Here is a 17,168-nt window from a genome sequence, read left to right as displayed (position 1 = left end):
TAATTTGTTCTCAGAAGCAATCAGAATTTGTACAAATGAAACCTGACCTGCAGAAGAGAATCGTAAAAAAACCTAATTTTCAGCATTTTTTTTTGTTTGTTTTTGAAAGATCATTTAATTTAAAAATTACTCCTAATTTAGGCACACACATAAAAAAAATGACTCCAAATTCCAAGCAGTAAAACTTATTAATTAAAATTTATTTTTTAAATTAATATCCTAGAAGAATCTTGATTTGGGGTGGAAAGTGCAATATGAAATTTAAAAAAATAATTGTAATGTCATTAGGTAATTTCTACTTTATTTTTTTGTGGACAGTGTGAAGTGCAGAAACTCCAGAGCCTGTCAGTATGCTCCACAGCTAGAAGCAGGATGGATGTGTTAGAAATATGCTGCATCTGAGATAGTGAATTCTGTCTAAATTGTTTTATCCTAATGGCCCGTTCTGGTGCCAATTAAGCATAGTCATCCTCCTTTTAGGACCTGAGCTAGGAATTATTTCTGTGCTGTTCTCCTTACACTACTGGCTTGTCTGGATCTGTGTCAAGCATCTTTGCTGTTTTGCATTGAGTTGTCTTCCAGAATTCTAGTGAAAGGAATTGGTTTCTTTCCCATTATAAGACCTTATGGAGTGTTTTGAGTTTCTCCATCTTTTTATGTGTGTGTATATGTAACTACATGTATTGACCACACCCAAGAAGTATTTTCCCCTAGTTTATGTGATAGGAAATAATAGGAAACTAACTCTACTTTCCTGATTTCTCTCTGTCCTTTCTTCACTTTTTATCCCTACAGTAGACTAGTGTTTAGGTGTGTTTAGCAACAGTACTTAAACATCAATTTTACCTTTGTGATGTTATGAGTTATCAGTGTATTTTCACAGAAAGTCACAACTGCCTTGTGATACTAATATGACACTGGGGTTTGGCAGCCTATTTACTTAATCAGGGCAGCATTATTACAAGTAGAAGTAGGCCCTGCAAGGCCTCAGAGTAGTAATTTTCACATGGAAATAATGCATGTATTCCAAGAACCTGCATACTTCCCTGTGTGAAAATACATGCTGTTGCATTTTCACATATGCAGGCATATGTCTAGCCATTTCTGTGAATCCTCCATTTCACATCTGCTCATAGGCAAAGCGAATGGATTGTGCCCAATGCTTTCTATAAGCTAAATCTGAAGGTCTTCCTCCGTAGGCCTTTTGTAGACTGACTTTCAGAGATCTGCAAAGAACATTCTTTTTTAATTTTAACTTCGCTGTTTTGTTGTTTTCTTTGGTCAGTGAAGTAATGAAGGACCCAAAGAGAAGTATTGAAGTTGACTTTTTTATGTGCGCTTTTTTCAGTTTATAGGTGCAATTTTTCTTGTAACTTTGTAACATGTCCTTTATGAAGATGAGCTGATTATAAGATATGAAATGTTCTATCCCTTTCAGAGCTTATAAATACTGCTAACCACAAGAATGGTCCATTCTTTCTATGAGTTTTTAGCTTAGTTGTTTTCCTTTCAGATTGAAGGGGCTGTAGTCTCCTCTCTGGTGAACTGGTGAAGAAGTTTGAATCAGCTGAGTAATGAACATAACTCAGGAAAATGCCCCACCTGCTAGAGTTTCTGAGGAAAATATAGGAAAGGCAACCTCCTGGAAATTGCTTTTATTTTGTCTCAATTTGTGGATCATTTGGATTTAACCTTGACTCATCCTCACACAATACATTGCTGTCTTCACACCACAGTAACCCATCCCATTCCTGGGTTTGGTTACCAGCAGGATTATTCTTGTTAAAAACAGTCATCTCATGGAAAATGTTGGTGAGCATTCTTATTCTCTAGAAGAGTTTTGTTAGCATAAAATGAGTCCTCTTATTACTCTAGTCCAGAGACCAAGTACAGGAACTGAAGGAAAAATAAGGCACTTAACGTTTTTTTCCACTTAAACTTCTGTTGTTTTGGAGGGGCCTGAAAGTATTTCTGTTTTTTGTTTCTGGAGCTCTTTCCTGACATGTGACTTTGTGTTTGTGCATGATACTTTTCTTGGTATTTCTTCAGTGGCTATATCCTTGGCCTCCATATGTTACCAAAAGCCCAGATTTTGATCTTATCCCTCCAGCTTCCTCAGGAGGAAGTATGCTCCCTAACATCAATATCAGAAGTCACTTGTACCATCAAGAAAACAGGAACTTTTTTTCAACGTCTTCTATAGTGCAATCTTGTTGGTATTGAGTATCTCCTCTTTTAAATTAGCAGCTACTTTGCCTTCAAATTAAATGCAGGTAACGCAGACATTTGCCTATATGAGAAGGCAAAGCTATGCAGTTATAGGCTGGCTGGGTTTTATTGTTTTTTTGTTTTGTTTGCTTGTTTGTTTGTTTGTTTCTCTGTGGTATGTGGATCTTTGTAATTCTTTAAGCCATGCTTTGATCTTGGTCCAGTGCCATTAAACTTCAGTGTTTTGTAATGTACTGTCTTTCTTAAAATGCTGACATGATGGTTTGTGCAAGCACTAATGCAAGGTAGGAAAGGAGGGTGCTCCAATGATGTGCTGTACATTTATTTTGGAAAAGAGCAAAGATGCTGCTGTGCAGAACAGGACAAAGATAACTTAAAGCCATGTTTTTCTTATTTAGATCCAGAATCAACCCTGTGGAGTTACTGCAATTTGCAGCAGCTTTCTACACATAGCTTCACAGCAGTGTATTCTGTGCAGTGAAACTGTCTTCTCTTGTTGTACCACTGACATGACTCCTACCCTACCAGGAATATGCTGTCTTAACATCTTACAGTGATTTTTCAGTTTCTTAAATAGACTATCAATATCTTACTCCCAGCAGTAGCATACATTTCCTGAACAGCCAGTGTTTCCCTCCCCATGTGACAGTCCTCTGTACTTTCCTGCTGCTTCCGCATGATCAGTCTGTGCAATATCAGAACAAAAGAGACTGGGCAAATTCTTTAATTAAGCTACAGCTAAACTGCCCAAGGCAGATAGAGAAATTCTTGTTTGAGTGTTTTTGAATTAGAAACATGTTACAACAAGCTCTCTTCAATGGGCTGTTCTTTGACAGGTAAGAGTTCAAGTAGCATCTGTGGTTGTTGCAGGAATATAAAGCTTTCAGAGGCTAAAATGTGTTGTGTTACCTGAAATTTGAGCAAAATCTACGTAGTTATTATCATAGTACCTGGAATTAAGAGAGAGGGAAGCTGTAATTTAATTAATCTTTGATCCCAACTGTTTCCCGTGACATTTCAATCCAAGCTGTAGTGCATTTCCTCACAATTCCTAAGATGTCAATTGTCAAGTTACGTGAAGCAGAAGATTCTCATGAATCTTCTTTTGGGCACTTAGCAGCACTGTATGAGTTGTGAATGAAGGACCACGGGGCAGGCAGGCAGTCTGTTATCTTCATCTTCCTGCTCTGGGCAATTGCCAGTAAGTCACCTTCCACCCAAAATTCTGGTTCAACAAGTATTATCACATTGCATATATATACAGATTTAATTCAGAGCTCACCTGTCCAGCCATCATTACTGGGTTATTTAGGATTTTTTCGTGTGACAGAGGGCACCTTTGTGTTACATAGTAAAAGGTTTGAAGAATACTCACCAGAAAGCAGTGTGGCCAACTGAAGAGACAGCATCAGTCTTAGTTAACCTGTTGGGGAAGATCTCCAATGATAGTTGTCTCTTTCTGATTTGCATTTCACAGCTGTTCTGTGTTGTGCAAGGAATGTAGTTTTGTGATTTCATTTTGGTCGAGGGTGAATTTTTGGAAGACATTTTGCTATTTTTCCCATTTTCAGGGATTATTGTTGCAATACTTAATAGCAGTTAAGTGGCTGAGATTTCAGTTGGGAATGCTTTCATTCCTTGTCATTCCCAGAACATCTGTGCATAGTTTACAGTAGAACTTGGCAGTAAGCCACAAGAATTTGAGTTTTTCTACTTAGGAGATACTTAATAAGCTAATTAACAAAATAATGTTTTGTTTCCAATCCTGTGTGTGATTAGAGTAGAATGGGAATACGTTTTTTACACACATTTAGTGAAACTATCTGAGACTTTCCTTGTGGTATAAAGAAACATTTTTTTTTTCCAATGTCTGCAATGGGAGATTGTATGAACTGGGTTCAAGACATTCGAGAGAATGATTTAGTACTCTGTAGTCCAATTCTGTGAAGATTCTTGTGTACTGGGAGTGCACTGTGTTTGCCAGTCAGGTGATAATCTGTACCAGATTTCATGAAATAACAAGCTAGTTATGAGACTGTATGGTCCAAGTCTTGCCTCGCAATTGCTGTACCTGTCATTGCACCACATACAAAAAACAGTAGAACAACTTCCATTTTTCACAGATAATATTAAAAAGATGGAAGTAGATTAATTGAAGAGGTGCACTGGAAGACAAAGAAGTGATGACCCAGTACGCTGTAACACTATAATCAGGAGTGCAGAAAAATGCAGAATTTTGTGAAAATTCAAAGTCACAGTGCACTCAGATGTAATGAACACTCTCACCTCTGTTGTTTCAGTCTTATTGAATAAGAGTAACAACACTGCCTTACCTAGCAGGTATTGTGAAAATAAGCCACTGTTTTTGAAAACTGAGTATATACCAGTCTTGAGGAGCATAAGTAATAAGCACACTGAATAAATTTAGATCATACACATTCGGTTTTCTGAATTGAAAATGTCTTAACAATTATTTTCATGTTTAATCAAAAATGAATGTGCTTTAATACTTGTCTGTGTTTCTAGGTAATAAATCCAAAGAAAAAAGGAAAAAAGAAAAAATATATTAACTCTGGAACAGTAAGTAGATAGAACTGGATGCTTTTCTCTTGAAATACAGAGCAGTTGACTTGCCATATAACAGAGTTGGAATAGAACCATCTGTGAAAGCTACAACAATAAACTATTTACTAAGCATTTATTTTCAGATGTGGTTTTTTTTGTTGTTGGTTTTTTTTCTGTTTTCTTTTAAGTTGATAAAAGCTGTTTTCAAGTGTACTGTTAAATTGCCAATGATTTTAAAAATGAGTTATACCAAAGCTGGGGGCAGATTCTTGAAATTATTTGACTGGACATAATTAAATTTTGTCTGAAACATGTTTGTATTTTCAGAATTTTTTTTTCAATTTTATGTTTAAATTTAACTGCTCACCTAACATCAATAGTAATGCCTATCATGCTAAAACTCAAACAGCCATAAATTTTTATTAACAGCAGGTTTTTGTAAATCTATCCTGAAAATTCTGTTAAGTCTAATTTCAGATGAGAATTTGATGTCCTTTTATTCATATTCTATTAACCATTTGCTAGCAATGCAAATAATTCCCTTCAGCATTTTCTTGTCTTCCATGTTCTGATACCCATGATACTCAGAACATCTATGAGAAAATGAAGATAAATGTTGAAGGGCTGTATACTGGAAAATCGAATAAGATTTAAGATATTCTTTTGCATCCAACATGGGGCTTTTTTGCTCGTGAAAAGTTCCAGTGAAGTCATGAGGACTACTTTCACTCTGAACTATATAGCTTTGAAGAAACGATTTGTCAGTCTCACATTCTTATATAAGTCTGTTCATCAGTACATGTAAACTATCACTTATTTTGTACCTCTGTTTTAAAATGTAAAAAGTAGTTTGTCCAGGAAAATATACCATGAAAGATCTGATTAATTCATTAGATTTTTAGTTTTCTTTTCTTTTTTTGCTAATTAAAGTGTTAGAATAAAGTTCTTTCAGGCTGTCTACATTTGAAAGAACATCTTTACTCAGATTTGGGCAGACAGACTAAACTAGTTTTTTTATTTTTTGTCTCAACAGGAAATTTACAATAAATCACTTGGTGTTAGTAATTTTCTTTCCTCTTTTCTTCTTTACTGGTACTTTTTATTATTGCTTTTATAATTTCTTAATTCCTTTTTATCCTTGTTTGCCCTTACGTATGTGTGCAGGCTTCCCTTAAGCTTCTAAGAGTAATTACTTTCCTGTATGTTTGCCTGCAATTTTGTTTTTACTTCTTTCTGTCGTTCACCCAATATGTTTGTTGTCCCAACAGATTTTTTGATTTCCAAACCTTCTAAGACCATCATTCTCACTAATGGAAGGTTGCCTTCTAAAAAAAAATTAACAAAGTGGATAAAAGTCATTGATTGCTGTCTCACTACTGATTTAAAGAAATACACTGATAGAGTAGCCATTTCCATTCATTACTACCTAGAAAGCCATTTTAAGTTCAGAAATATGGACTGCATTATTTCTAAATAAAGCAAAAAATAATATGAAGTGAATTCTTTGCTTCATAAATTTATGTGAAAATCTTGAATGCCACATCTTTTCCACTTGAGTTAAAATTTCTGCAACTTGAGCACTCAAAATGCCACACTTTAAGTTGCTGCTTGTGTTTAGGACCCACAAAATTCACGAATCATCAAAACTGATAGTGAAGAATTTTCTCATCTCCTCATTTTTATGTATGTTCCACTTTAAATATTTTCATGTATTCATATGCATGTGTGTGCATCAATACTCAATACAACTGCTAATATGAGATGAGAAATGGCATAAATATTTGTAGTTGAGATCTTTAAACGAAACCGGCTACTTCAAAACGAATAAGCGTATGTTTGCCTGCTCTGGAAAGTGGTCCTACATCCGTTGTCGTTCACTTAAAAAATAAATAAATAAGCCACCCATACCAAAACAGAACAGAACAACCACCAAAAAAATTGTAGCAGACTTCCAAATCTGACTCTTCCCTTTCAAAAAAATGGTTTCTGAAATGTTGTTTTCTGAAATTCTGAAATTCTGAAACATTGTTTTCTACGTCATTTATTTTATTTTATTTTATTTTATTTTATTTTATTTTATTTTATTTTATTTTATTTTATTTTATTTTATTTTATTTTATTTTATTTTATTTTATTTTATTTTATTTTATTTTATTTTATTTCATTTCATTTTATTTCATTTCATTTCATTTTATTTCATTTTATTTCATTTCATTTTATTATTTTTTTACCTCCAAAAACATTGTGGATATGTCTCTACTTGTTAAACTGGGAAATGACAATTTGTATCTGACTGTTTTTTATTTGCTTTCAGGTAACACTGCTTTCCTTCCTAATTGAAACAGAGGTTTCATTCCTTGACTATATTAAAGGCGGGTATGTAATATCAACAAAGTTTTCTTGTTTTCACAATCTCATTGTAATTCACTAATAATTTGTATTTGTACATTGCATATGATGACTCTAAGTAATTACTTTAAGAACTGTATTGTTTCCTCATGTAGAGGCTGTACTTTCTTAAGTTATTGATGTCAGTTAAGTTATGGAACTTCATGTATGCTGTTGGAATAGGTAATGGTACAAAAATAATGAGATTTCGTAATGACCTCGGATCAACCAGTGAAAATGGGATTAACTGAAAGGGAATTATGTATATACTATTAAATGAGTAAGATGCTGTTTTATTTCTTTGGACTACACTGACCTTTGATTTATTTAAGATTGGCCTTTATTTAGAGCCTTTCCCCTTCAAAGGCATTTTTTTCAATACTAGTTATATAAAATTTATAATACATTCAATTTCTCATTTATCATCATTCCAAAAGGGAATTACAGACAGAAGTATCAATGGCTTACCCTGGAATATATCTAGAAGTGGGATCAAATGTCAGAAATTCCTGACTATTAACCTCTGTACCAGAAGGCAGTATTCTCTAAAAAAAAAGGGAAATAATTTGTCACACATTTCTAGGCACTTAATATAGATTTTTGAGGCATGCTGTCTGACCATATTTTCTATAGCTATTTTAGATCATTGATTACCTTTGGAGATACAGGTTACCAGCTTTTCTTGTGGCAATCTTCAACCAGGCTTCAGATAAAATAAAGTCGGTGTTGTGTTTTGCCATTAGCAATACACAGCTTCATCTTTGTTTCCAGTCGAGATAATCCTACGGATGATAATGTGCTTAAGGTTTATTCCTTAGGCATTTGTCACTGAAGTTTGTTCTGCTAACAAGATGCCAGAAGGTTATATTTTGGTTACAGAGAAACTGTCAGTACGCTGGCTGTGCTACCTTTTTTTTAAGGTTTTTAGAAATACAGCCAGTAATTATACACCATACCAAACTGATAACTTGTAGATCATTGCTAAAAGGTAGTCCATATTGTTGACCTAAGTAATGTGCTGCAGCAGAGAGTACTGTTTTTTCTCTCTCAAGGAGTAACAAATTCTTTGATGTTTAAATTCTTCCAAAAAGTTAAATTGCAAAGTCAGGAAATCCAAATTTACTGCTGTTTGTTCTCCATCCAATAAAATAAGTATTTTTACTAAGGGTGAAGTAATAATCTCTTACGTATGTGAAAACACAGTGTCTTTCATCTCATTAAGGTTAAAAGCAATGAGAGCATTTTTATGGACAGTACTTACAAATGTGAATGTTTAAGATTTTAAACATGGATGTAGATGTGTTCTTTTTAAAAATTGTTACTCATATCTGTGGAGAAATTTTTCTTTTGTGTCTGAACGTATTTTTTCTGCAACATGTCAGACTTGACTGATATTACAGTGTCTTCCACACAACTGGTTATGGCAGACCTTCAGAGGGAGTTTTATAGGCCCATCAGTAAGGTGTTAAAGCAGTCACACACATAAGGAGAGGAAGGAAGATATGTCATAGAGTAGCTGGCAAAGCCTCCAGTCTCTGAACTAGAAGCTGAAAAGGGGGATAGCATGAATGGCGGGATGGGATCTCACTAACTGGGGCCCAGTTGCACAGTACATGTATGCCCACATTTTGGTGGACAAAAGCTTCTTATGAGTCAGCAGTGTGGGCTTACAGCCCCAGAAGGCCAACAGTCTCCCAACACAAAAAGGGTGTGGAACTTTTGGAGTGGATCTAGAGAAGGACCATGAAGGTGAGAAGAGGACTGCAGTGCCTATCCTATGAAGAAAAGGGAAGAGATCTAGATTTGTTCAGCCTGGAGAAGACACGGCTCAGGGAAAAACTCACTGTGGCCTTCTAGTCTTCACAGGATGCTTATAAGCAGGAGGAAGACCTACTTTTTACAGTTTGGTAGTGATAGGACAAGGGGAAACAATTTAAAACTAAATGAGGGGTGATTTAGGTTAGAGGGAAGTTTTTTACCCACAGAGGGGTGAGGTGCTGGAACAGGTTCTCAGAGAAGCTGTGGATGCCCCATCCCTGGAGGTGTTCATGGCCAGGTTGGACGGGGCCCTGGACAGCCTGATCCAGTGACTGGCAACCTTGTCCCAGTCAGGGGCTTTGGAACTTGGATCTTTAAGATCCCTTCCAATTCAAGCCATTCTTTGATTCCATGAACAGGGCAAAGCCTGGCAGGCGCAGAGATGGGGGACAGGTTCAGCTAAGAGTCCAGAACTTCAAGGAAGTCTGTGATAATGAGGAAGACCAAGATCTGGATGAAAAGTCAAACCACAAATAAGGGTCAGAATCAGTTCTGGTGATTGTCAGGTGGGCCTATGCTGAGAATTCAAGGAGGTGAAGCCATGAAGCCTGTGGGCATAGCTGGGCTGGAGATCTATGTTCCTCTGACATGAGTTTGAAGGCTGAGATTAAATGGGGCTCCTGTGTCCATGAGGGTGTGGTCAGAGGGCTGAAGTGAGGCTGGTTAGGGTTAGTAAGGTTTTTACTATCCTCAGAGCCCCTGAATTTTGTTCCTGGATGCTTCTGGATCAAAAAATGATCTGGGTATTCTGAAGTTGCAGTCCTTACCTTCAGTTCAATTCTGATGGAGTACTTGTCACTCTTTGTTTCAACTCTTCAGATCCTCGTATTTCTCCTCAAAGAGGGTTCAATTCACTTGTTGACTGTATTAGAATATGTTAAATTTAGCAAGGGTAAACATAATATGAGTGAGGCATGGTGTGATGGTACTACTGGAATTTTTACATCTGAAAAATGTTATTTGTCTTCTGTAAGGAATTCTGTCAGTGCTTTTGCTTGACAAACTGTTCTGAGGCACCTAGATTGCCATGGATAGGATGCCAGTCAATTCTATGTTTCTGAGTCCGTTTTCAGTGACTGCTATGGACTGTTGTGTGTTTGAGGTAGACACTGAGAGAGAAAGATAGACAACTGCCTGAGATAACAGAATACTTAAGAGTGTTAAAAGTTTTTCTGGTTGTGTTTTCCATATTAACAATCATAGTCAATCTGTTGTTGAACACTTCTCATTTTTGCAAGGTTTTGGTAGGGAATCTTTAAAACTGAAAGAAACAACTCACTTTTTTAGGACTGTTCTAGCCCTTCTTAGCTACATTCCTGTCATGAACACTAACAGAAAGAGAAAATGACAATCCATGCTTGTTTATCAAAAGTCTGCATAGAATGAGGTATATGTGTGCATGGATGAAGAAATGGTTTTACCTCTGTTCTTTGAAATATATTATAGGTATTTGTAACACAACTTGTCTTATTTCCTGTTCATTCAAAGTTCATCTCTACAAGAAAAGCATGGAAAAAGAATGGAGGAATCAAGTTTTATATCAAAATTTGCAAAGACAAGAGAAGAGCACATACATGTGTAATCTTTTCAGATTGAGTTACCATATTCCCCACAGAGCTGTTTAAAGAGCCAGTTAAATATCTATATTCCATAGATGATTAATAGAAAATCTGAATACAAACATTACTTTTGTAATTTTATTGATATTTCGTGTTTTATCTCTAAGTGCAGTCTTGAAATATTAATAATTACCACTTTTAAAGATTATTCCTCTTTTATTTTTTTTTAAAAACAGAGTATAATTTAGTAGAATACTCTGTGGTTAAAAGTCTGAGCACTAATACTGATCATTTAATTATTTTATCAAAATCTTGTTTAGTGACTCATTCAGCTGTTTCCAAGCACTGAAAACTGTAAAGGTTTTTTATAAAATGTTACCTTTTCATTTACCATCTGTAATTTTCTTCTTTGGAAATATAACCAGGAGACTGAGTCTCAGAGCCATTTTCCTATTTTTGAGAGCAATTTGATCCTATCTTTGTTACTTCATGTTATTTAATACTGCACATCAGTTTCAGTCCAGTTAACAAATTTTTGAGGAAGGGCAGCATGAAACTTTCCTCATTTATCAGACTGTTTTCCCATCAATTATGTCCTCCAAAATTTTTGTTTTAGTTCCCTGTTTTTCCTTCATGTAGGAAGGCAAGGGGAAAAAAACACTCATTCTGCAGTAGGCACAATGTTGTCTCTTCTATAAATGAATGCTTATGAAATATTTCATTTTCAGAACTTTATTGTAATTGATTTGACATGTCTAGAATGAATACCGATTTAAGTTAAAAGCTTGCCAGCTTTAACTGTAATGAATTGGGACTGCAGTATTGATTTGATTTGTATTTCAAATCTGCATGTTCTTAATTGGAATATTTCCTTATAAGTATCATCAGTTACTTGGCTTTTTAGAAATTTGTTTATATGTTCTAATTTATTTTTATTTAATGACACTGTCTCTTTTACATCTGTTGTCCATCAAGTGGTATCATCTTATTTGCTAGCTTTCCCTTATGTGGCATGAGTTGGAAGGGACCTCAAAGATGATCTAGTTTGGTTGCCCCTGCCTTAGACAAGGCTGCCACCCACCAGCTCAGGCTGCCTAGGGTCCCATCCAACCCAGATCTGAACCAGGGATGGGGCACCCACAGCTTCTCTGGGTAGCTGCACCAGTCCTCACCACCCTCTGAGTGACCCTCTAATACCTAACTTGAGTCTCCCCTCTTCTAGTTTTGAACCATTCCCTTATCCTAATGTTATCAAATTCTAATGTAGAGTAGTTGGCTCTGTTTTGTCTAGAAATGAGACCAGGAGCCATAAAGCTGCAAGACTTAGTGGACAGAAGGAACATCTCTGTGAAAAACTTACTATGCTTTTCAGACTTAATAAACATCTTAGAATAGCATGTGATACTTTAGATGTTTGTAAATCATTAAAATTTCAGGAACTGTATCCTCTTTCAACCTAAAAGTGTTAAATCTTTTCTGTCCCAGATTAGTGAAAAATAAGAGGAAATGTTTCTGCACCATTGTGTTAAAACTTGCCTTCATAAATCTTTTCAGATATGAACATCTACATATTGTTTGGATTGTTAGGACTTTGGGCTTTCATTTTTAACTGAGGTGTACTGAATCATTGATGGTCAAAAAAGGAAATTTAGAACTGCTTTTATGACAGCTATTTTCATCCAGCCAGTACATCATATATAATGGCATACATATTTGATGTACTGAGGAAGCTTAGTTGAGAGATAACTATGAAGCAAGGGCTACCATAGCTACGTGCTGTAGAGGCTTAACCATGTATGCTGTAACCTTGGAGAATAATTAGGAGTAATAAATCTATATAGGAGGAAGATCTTGTGGAACTTTTATGAGGAATATGTTGTTTGTTTTGATGCTGCATTTGCAAAGGGGAAATTAAAAAAAATACTGTCACTGGAGACTTTTTAGATTAAATACCATGGAGATGAGACAGCCCCTTGTTAGTGTTAGTTACTCCATTAGCTCAGTTATAGATTGCTGTGCAATAAGTTATTCTCAAACCTTCGCTGACTCCCCCCTGCTGTCAGACCAGCTGGTTTTCACTCTGAAGACACAGAAGGAATTTCTTGTTTTCTTCCAGTGTACTGTTAGAAAAAACTGACACTGCCTTGTCAACAGCTACATCCAGGCTTAACTTGTTCCCTCATGTGTTATAACTTTGAAAGAGGATAGTTTTACCTTGCTCTCCCAGAGACACAGACTGCTCTGTGGTGAAGATTACTTCTACTGGTAAGATACTTTTGTTACTGCTAATGATAATATAGGGTGAGTTCACCCTGAGAGGTCATGTCTTCCTTTACCAGCTCTGAGTCCACAAGGTGTATTGCTGTGCTTGGATGTTCTGTCTGAGCCCTCCCCTGAGTCAGGACACTCAGTGACCCAGCCTGCCTAGCCAGACAGCAGTGTTGTGGTAGCTTTTGTGCACAGCTTTTTGACCTTACAACCTCACTTGAAGCCCTGGGTGTCACAAGCTTCTCATCTAGCTCCTTGGGGAATGTGCATCTGGGAAAGCAGAAAAACAACCTCAGCAAATGAATTTCCTGATCAGAAAAACATTACTTGTGAAAAATGTGAGGAACTAGAAATATTTTAAAAGAACAGCAAAAAAGCCTTGACCCTTAGCCTCAATTACTTTGTCTCTCCTGTTACTCTGGGTCTTCTTGCCTCACCCTGTGTGGAGTTCTTCTAGTGTCTTAGTATTCTGGGTTCTTTAAGTATTTCATAGATTTGTAGTATCATTTGAGTTGGAAGAGACCTTCAGAGGTCATCTAGTCCAAGTCCCCTGCAATGAACAGGGGCACCAACAGCTATACCAGGTGCTCGGAGTCCTGTCCACCCTGGTCTTGAATGTCTCCAGAGATGGAGCTTTCATGTCTCCGGGAAACCTGTGAGAGACTTTTTCCTTATACTCAAGTTGATAATTTGGGATTGTATTCAGGAGCTTGATAATTCTTGACACTTGTATACACTACTTTTCCAGCCTTGGGTTTTTTAATTATTAATGTTATTTTATTTTGATGCTTTATAGATCAAACAGCTACCAGTATGGTGGTTTTATTTTTTTACAAAATGATGCATTCCATGATTGAATAATGCTGTATGTCATTATGCCTAAACAGAGAGTGTGGCTTTAACATAAATTTCAGCGTAGTTAGATTGCCTTAAGTTTTCTGTGGATTGTAAATTCAAAATTCTTTTCTTATGTATTGGAATTTTCTGTAGCTCAGTACTGTGTAGATTCGGTGCTTCTATAAACAAAAATCTAACCTATGTTGTGCAACTTAGATTAAAAAATGCCCTGTATGTGAGGTATTTGGGTTCCATATTGCATTGTAAGCGTGCTACAGTGGTGTTTTGAAGTATTACAGAAATATGTGGGGATAATAATAGGGCATTCATATATTGCTCTGAAAGAGGTTTTTTGCTTTTCAGGATTCCTAGGTATGGATATTTACCTTATGCTTGCTGTGTGGTCTGAGAACCTTAGTTTTTCTTACACATTTGGTCTTGCCTTGGAGTATGGTTCTAGCTTAGTGATTGGTTCATTTATTTTCTGATGCTCTTCAGATACAGTTAGGACACAAATCTGCTTGTGTGTGTGTGATTTTGAGCTGTGTTCAGACAATGACTTTCTTGCTGTTTAGAGTAATACTATATATCCCTTCTCAGAGCATTCAGTTAATCCTGAAAACACTCCAAGGCTCACTCAGTTTTCACGTAAACACTTGTTTAGTTTTCCTAACAAACTGCTCTGTGTATAGAAGTCTAAACAAAATTGTCTGCCAGTTCATTTATTTTCACCTGAGTTAAGCACAAAGATAGTTCAGTATATCCTTCCTAATTAATCACTGTGCAGATGGTGATTTTACTGCAGTGCTTTTTATAGTTCAGATAAAGCTCTGAGGACTTCTGTAAAAACAAGCAGTAAAGCATCTTAAATAAAGCTTCCTTTTTCTTGGTGTGTTTTAAAATTTAGATTATTTAATTGTGCATCCAAGTTTGTCTTGAGGACTGTGATTTCAGATGCTTTTCAATATTTTATGCATCCACACTGAATTATTTTTTTTTTCAGACATTGTCCCTTACATAAAATATGGTAATCAAAGATCTTACCAAAAATATGTTAGTGTTAACAAACATGTTATTAATATATGCACTGGATAGAACCTAAAAATTAGTCAATTGAAAATAAATAAAACATGATAGAAATAAAAACAGAGCAGTGAACTGTCAGATATATTCATTACTTTTAATTTGTGTCCAGAATAACATGTGCTACTGTGAAAACATTTCTTAAAATATCATTCAGATTAATTTTCTAATCATCAGACTTGACTTCTAAATTAGTTGTGTCTGATGTACCCACAACACACAGCTTTTAAATTAGCCTTCCCAAATTAGGTTTTTTTTTTTTAATTATGGACAGTTTGGGTTTTTTTTTCAATCCTGAGAAGCAGTGGGAAATTAATACCTTTTCATAATAATCGTTCGCACAAAATCTGTATTCACATTAGTGCAGCTGCTTTTGGAAATATTTTCCCCTGTGGTACTTTTTTGAAGTTAAATTGTTTGAACTTCAGATACTCAGTTTTGTGCTCAAAGAAGTTTTAATTGCATTTTGGTAATTTTGACTGCAAGAGTTGATACTCGTTTTGTACCTTTTTGTAGTTGGTTATTCCTTTTGCCATAGGGTTAGTTAGTGCCTTGTGTGACCTAGTCTCCCTTGCCTCTTTTTCACAGTATCATACTCAGAGGGACATTCAAGTGTGTTATATATGTGTGTATAAAAGGGTAATTGAAAACACAGTGCATGTTTGTCTTAAGTGAGTTTGTTCCAGCTTTCCCAGTCCTATGTAAGGTATAAATAATACTCTGTGTGGTCATAAGTTCATAATGCAATGTTACACTTGCATTAAGAGTGGGATCCAGTTGCCTGAAAATGGCATTTAATGCCATTTTAGACTCCTGGAATCTTCCATGGTGTATTAAGTACGGTAGGGGTTATAAAATAGCTTTAGAAACTTGTATTTAAGAAACCCAATTCTGATCTGTATATGCATCTGTAAAACTGTTGTAAGAATAAGTAAGTGATTCCGGTTCTGTTGTAGAAAGGTAGACGTCTGTTTTAATCTTATTTTATCTCATGATTTTTATGGTTGTCAAGTTGGCATGTGCAGTAATAAGCAAACTCTTCTTGGAGAAAACCTGTAGTCCAGATTACTGTGAATGCTAAATGGGTGAGGGATTTTTTCTAGTTTAACAGGTGAATTTCTGTTATCCAGAGCAATGTACATTTAACACAGATATATCTGCTTGAGAAATACTTCTAAAACTGCTGCTGTCAGTCATTACTTTTAGTCACATGGAGTGTGATTTTTTATTTTTTATTTTTGTAATTAGATGAATTTTAGATATTTTTTCTTTTGTTAGACATTTTTCTTTTAAAGTTCTTTTTTTTACTTTGCTTTCTCATTTCAGTCTTACATTCGGAATGTTCGTAACTCTTTCTTCTTACAAGTTGGAGTGGGATAACTGATGCAGAAAATGAATTTACGGACAGAGGGAAAATTGAGGTTTTCCTCAGTGATACATTCTTGAGCCAGCTGAAGGGTTTCTGTTCTTGATGTACAGACATGTAATGGTTTTAAGAGTTTTATTTTAGTCTTCAGACATTGCACCACAGTAAAGCTCTTAAAATCTAAGTACAGAGAGATGACTGTCCAAAACCAGTTTTGTTTAGCAGTGCTAGTAAGGACTCTAAACATAAAAGCAGAGATGGTATTGTATTAGTCTTTTGTTGTTGGTTGGTTTTCCTAACTGTATTAACAGCTGAGAAGGATGGCTTTACTGCAGACTCTAGTGATGGTGATAAAAAGCTGGTTGGCATGCACTTCTTAGGATGTTTATTCTTGTAACTAACTTATGGTGCAGAAGTACGTTTTGGCTAATAAACCACAAGGATTGCCATTCAGGTACCCATCAAACAAAATCTGACTTGTCAAACCATTAACAGTAGTGTATTTCGGATGAAAGTGTGTAAAGCAGAGTGCAGAACTACTATCAGGACGTATTTCTCCTAAATCAGAAAAAAAGTCTCAGAACATTTCAGTCTGCAGCAGCTTTCATTGTTCTTCATTCAAGTCCACTGTGATACAGCATTTTTAGAAATACTCTGCACTGGCAGCATTCCAAGGAAACACAAAGGCTTTTCTTAATACTGTGGTTGTCAATGGGGTTTTTCTACCTTTTAGAGATGGTGTCCACTAATGCCTAGCTTAGTTTGTGTAGACCTTGGTCAGTGTAATAAAATCCATGTGTTTTTCTGTTTGCACCTAGACTTTCATGAAAGTACTAGTGTTTTCTCTGGGCAGTAAGACCATGTCAGACTGTTGATATTTGATATAATATTGCATGAGTTAAATATGTAAAATTACTTTCAGAGAGCTGTAATCTTTGGCAGTTTGGTCAATAAGTTCATAGTGGAGCGCTGATTTGAAGAAGTACGAAAAAAACTTGGTCTGAGTAAAAAGACAGTTTTTAGATTCATCCAAACTCTTCTGTCTGATTACACTC

The 17,168-nt window shown here is 35.7% G+C and overlaps 1 protein-coding gene across 2 annotated transcripts in view; it reads left to right on the top strand.

Moving 5' to 3' along the window:
* The window catches only part of CPNE8 (copine 8), a 90,608-nt gene that overhangs the window by 57,057 nt on the left and 16,383 nt on the right, over positions 1-17,168 (top strand). For both annotated transcript variants that reach the window (XM_065743580.1, XM_065743581.1), the window contains 2 exons: positions 4,756-4,809; positions 7,109-7,170. In XM_065743580.1, the coding sequence (XP_065599652.1) occupies positions 4,756-4,809; positions 7,109-7,170 (116 nt within the window). The remainder of the gene's footprint in view (positions 1-4,755; positions 4,810-7,108; positions 7,171-17,168) is intronic.

Source organism: Cyrtonyx montezumae, unplaced genomic scaffold, assembly GCF_038088225.1.
Source record: "Cyrtonyx montezumae isolate F1298 unplaced genomic scaffold, pur_monq_1.0 scaffold_3, whole genome shotgun sequence".
Taxonomy (NCBI): domain Eukaryota; kingdom Metazoa; phylum Chordata; class Aves; order Galliformes; family Odontophoridae; genus Cyrtonyx; species Cyrtonyx montezumae.
The sequence above is the reverse complement of the archived record's forward strand: the minus strand, read 5'-3'. Positions and strand labels throughout refer to the sequence as shown.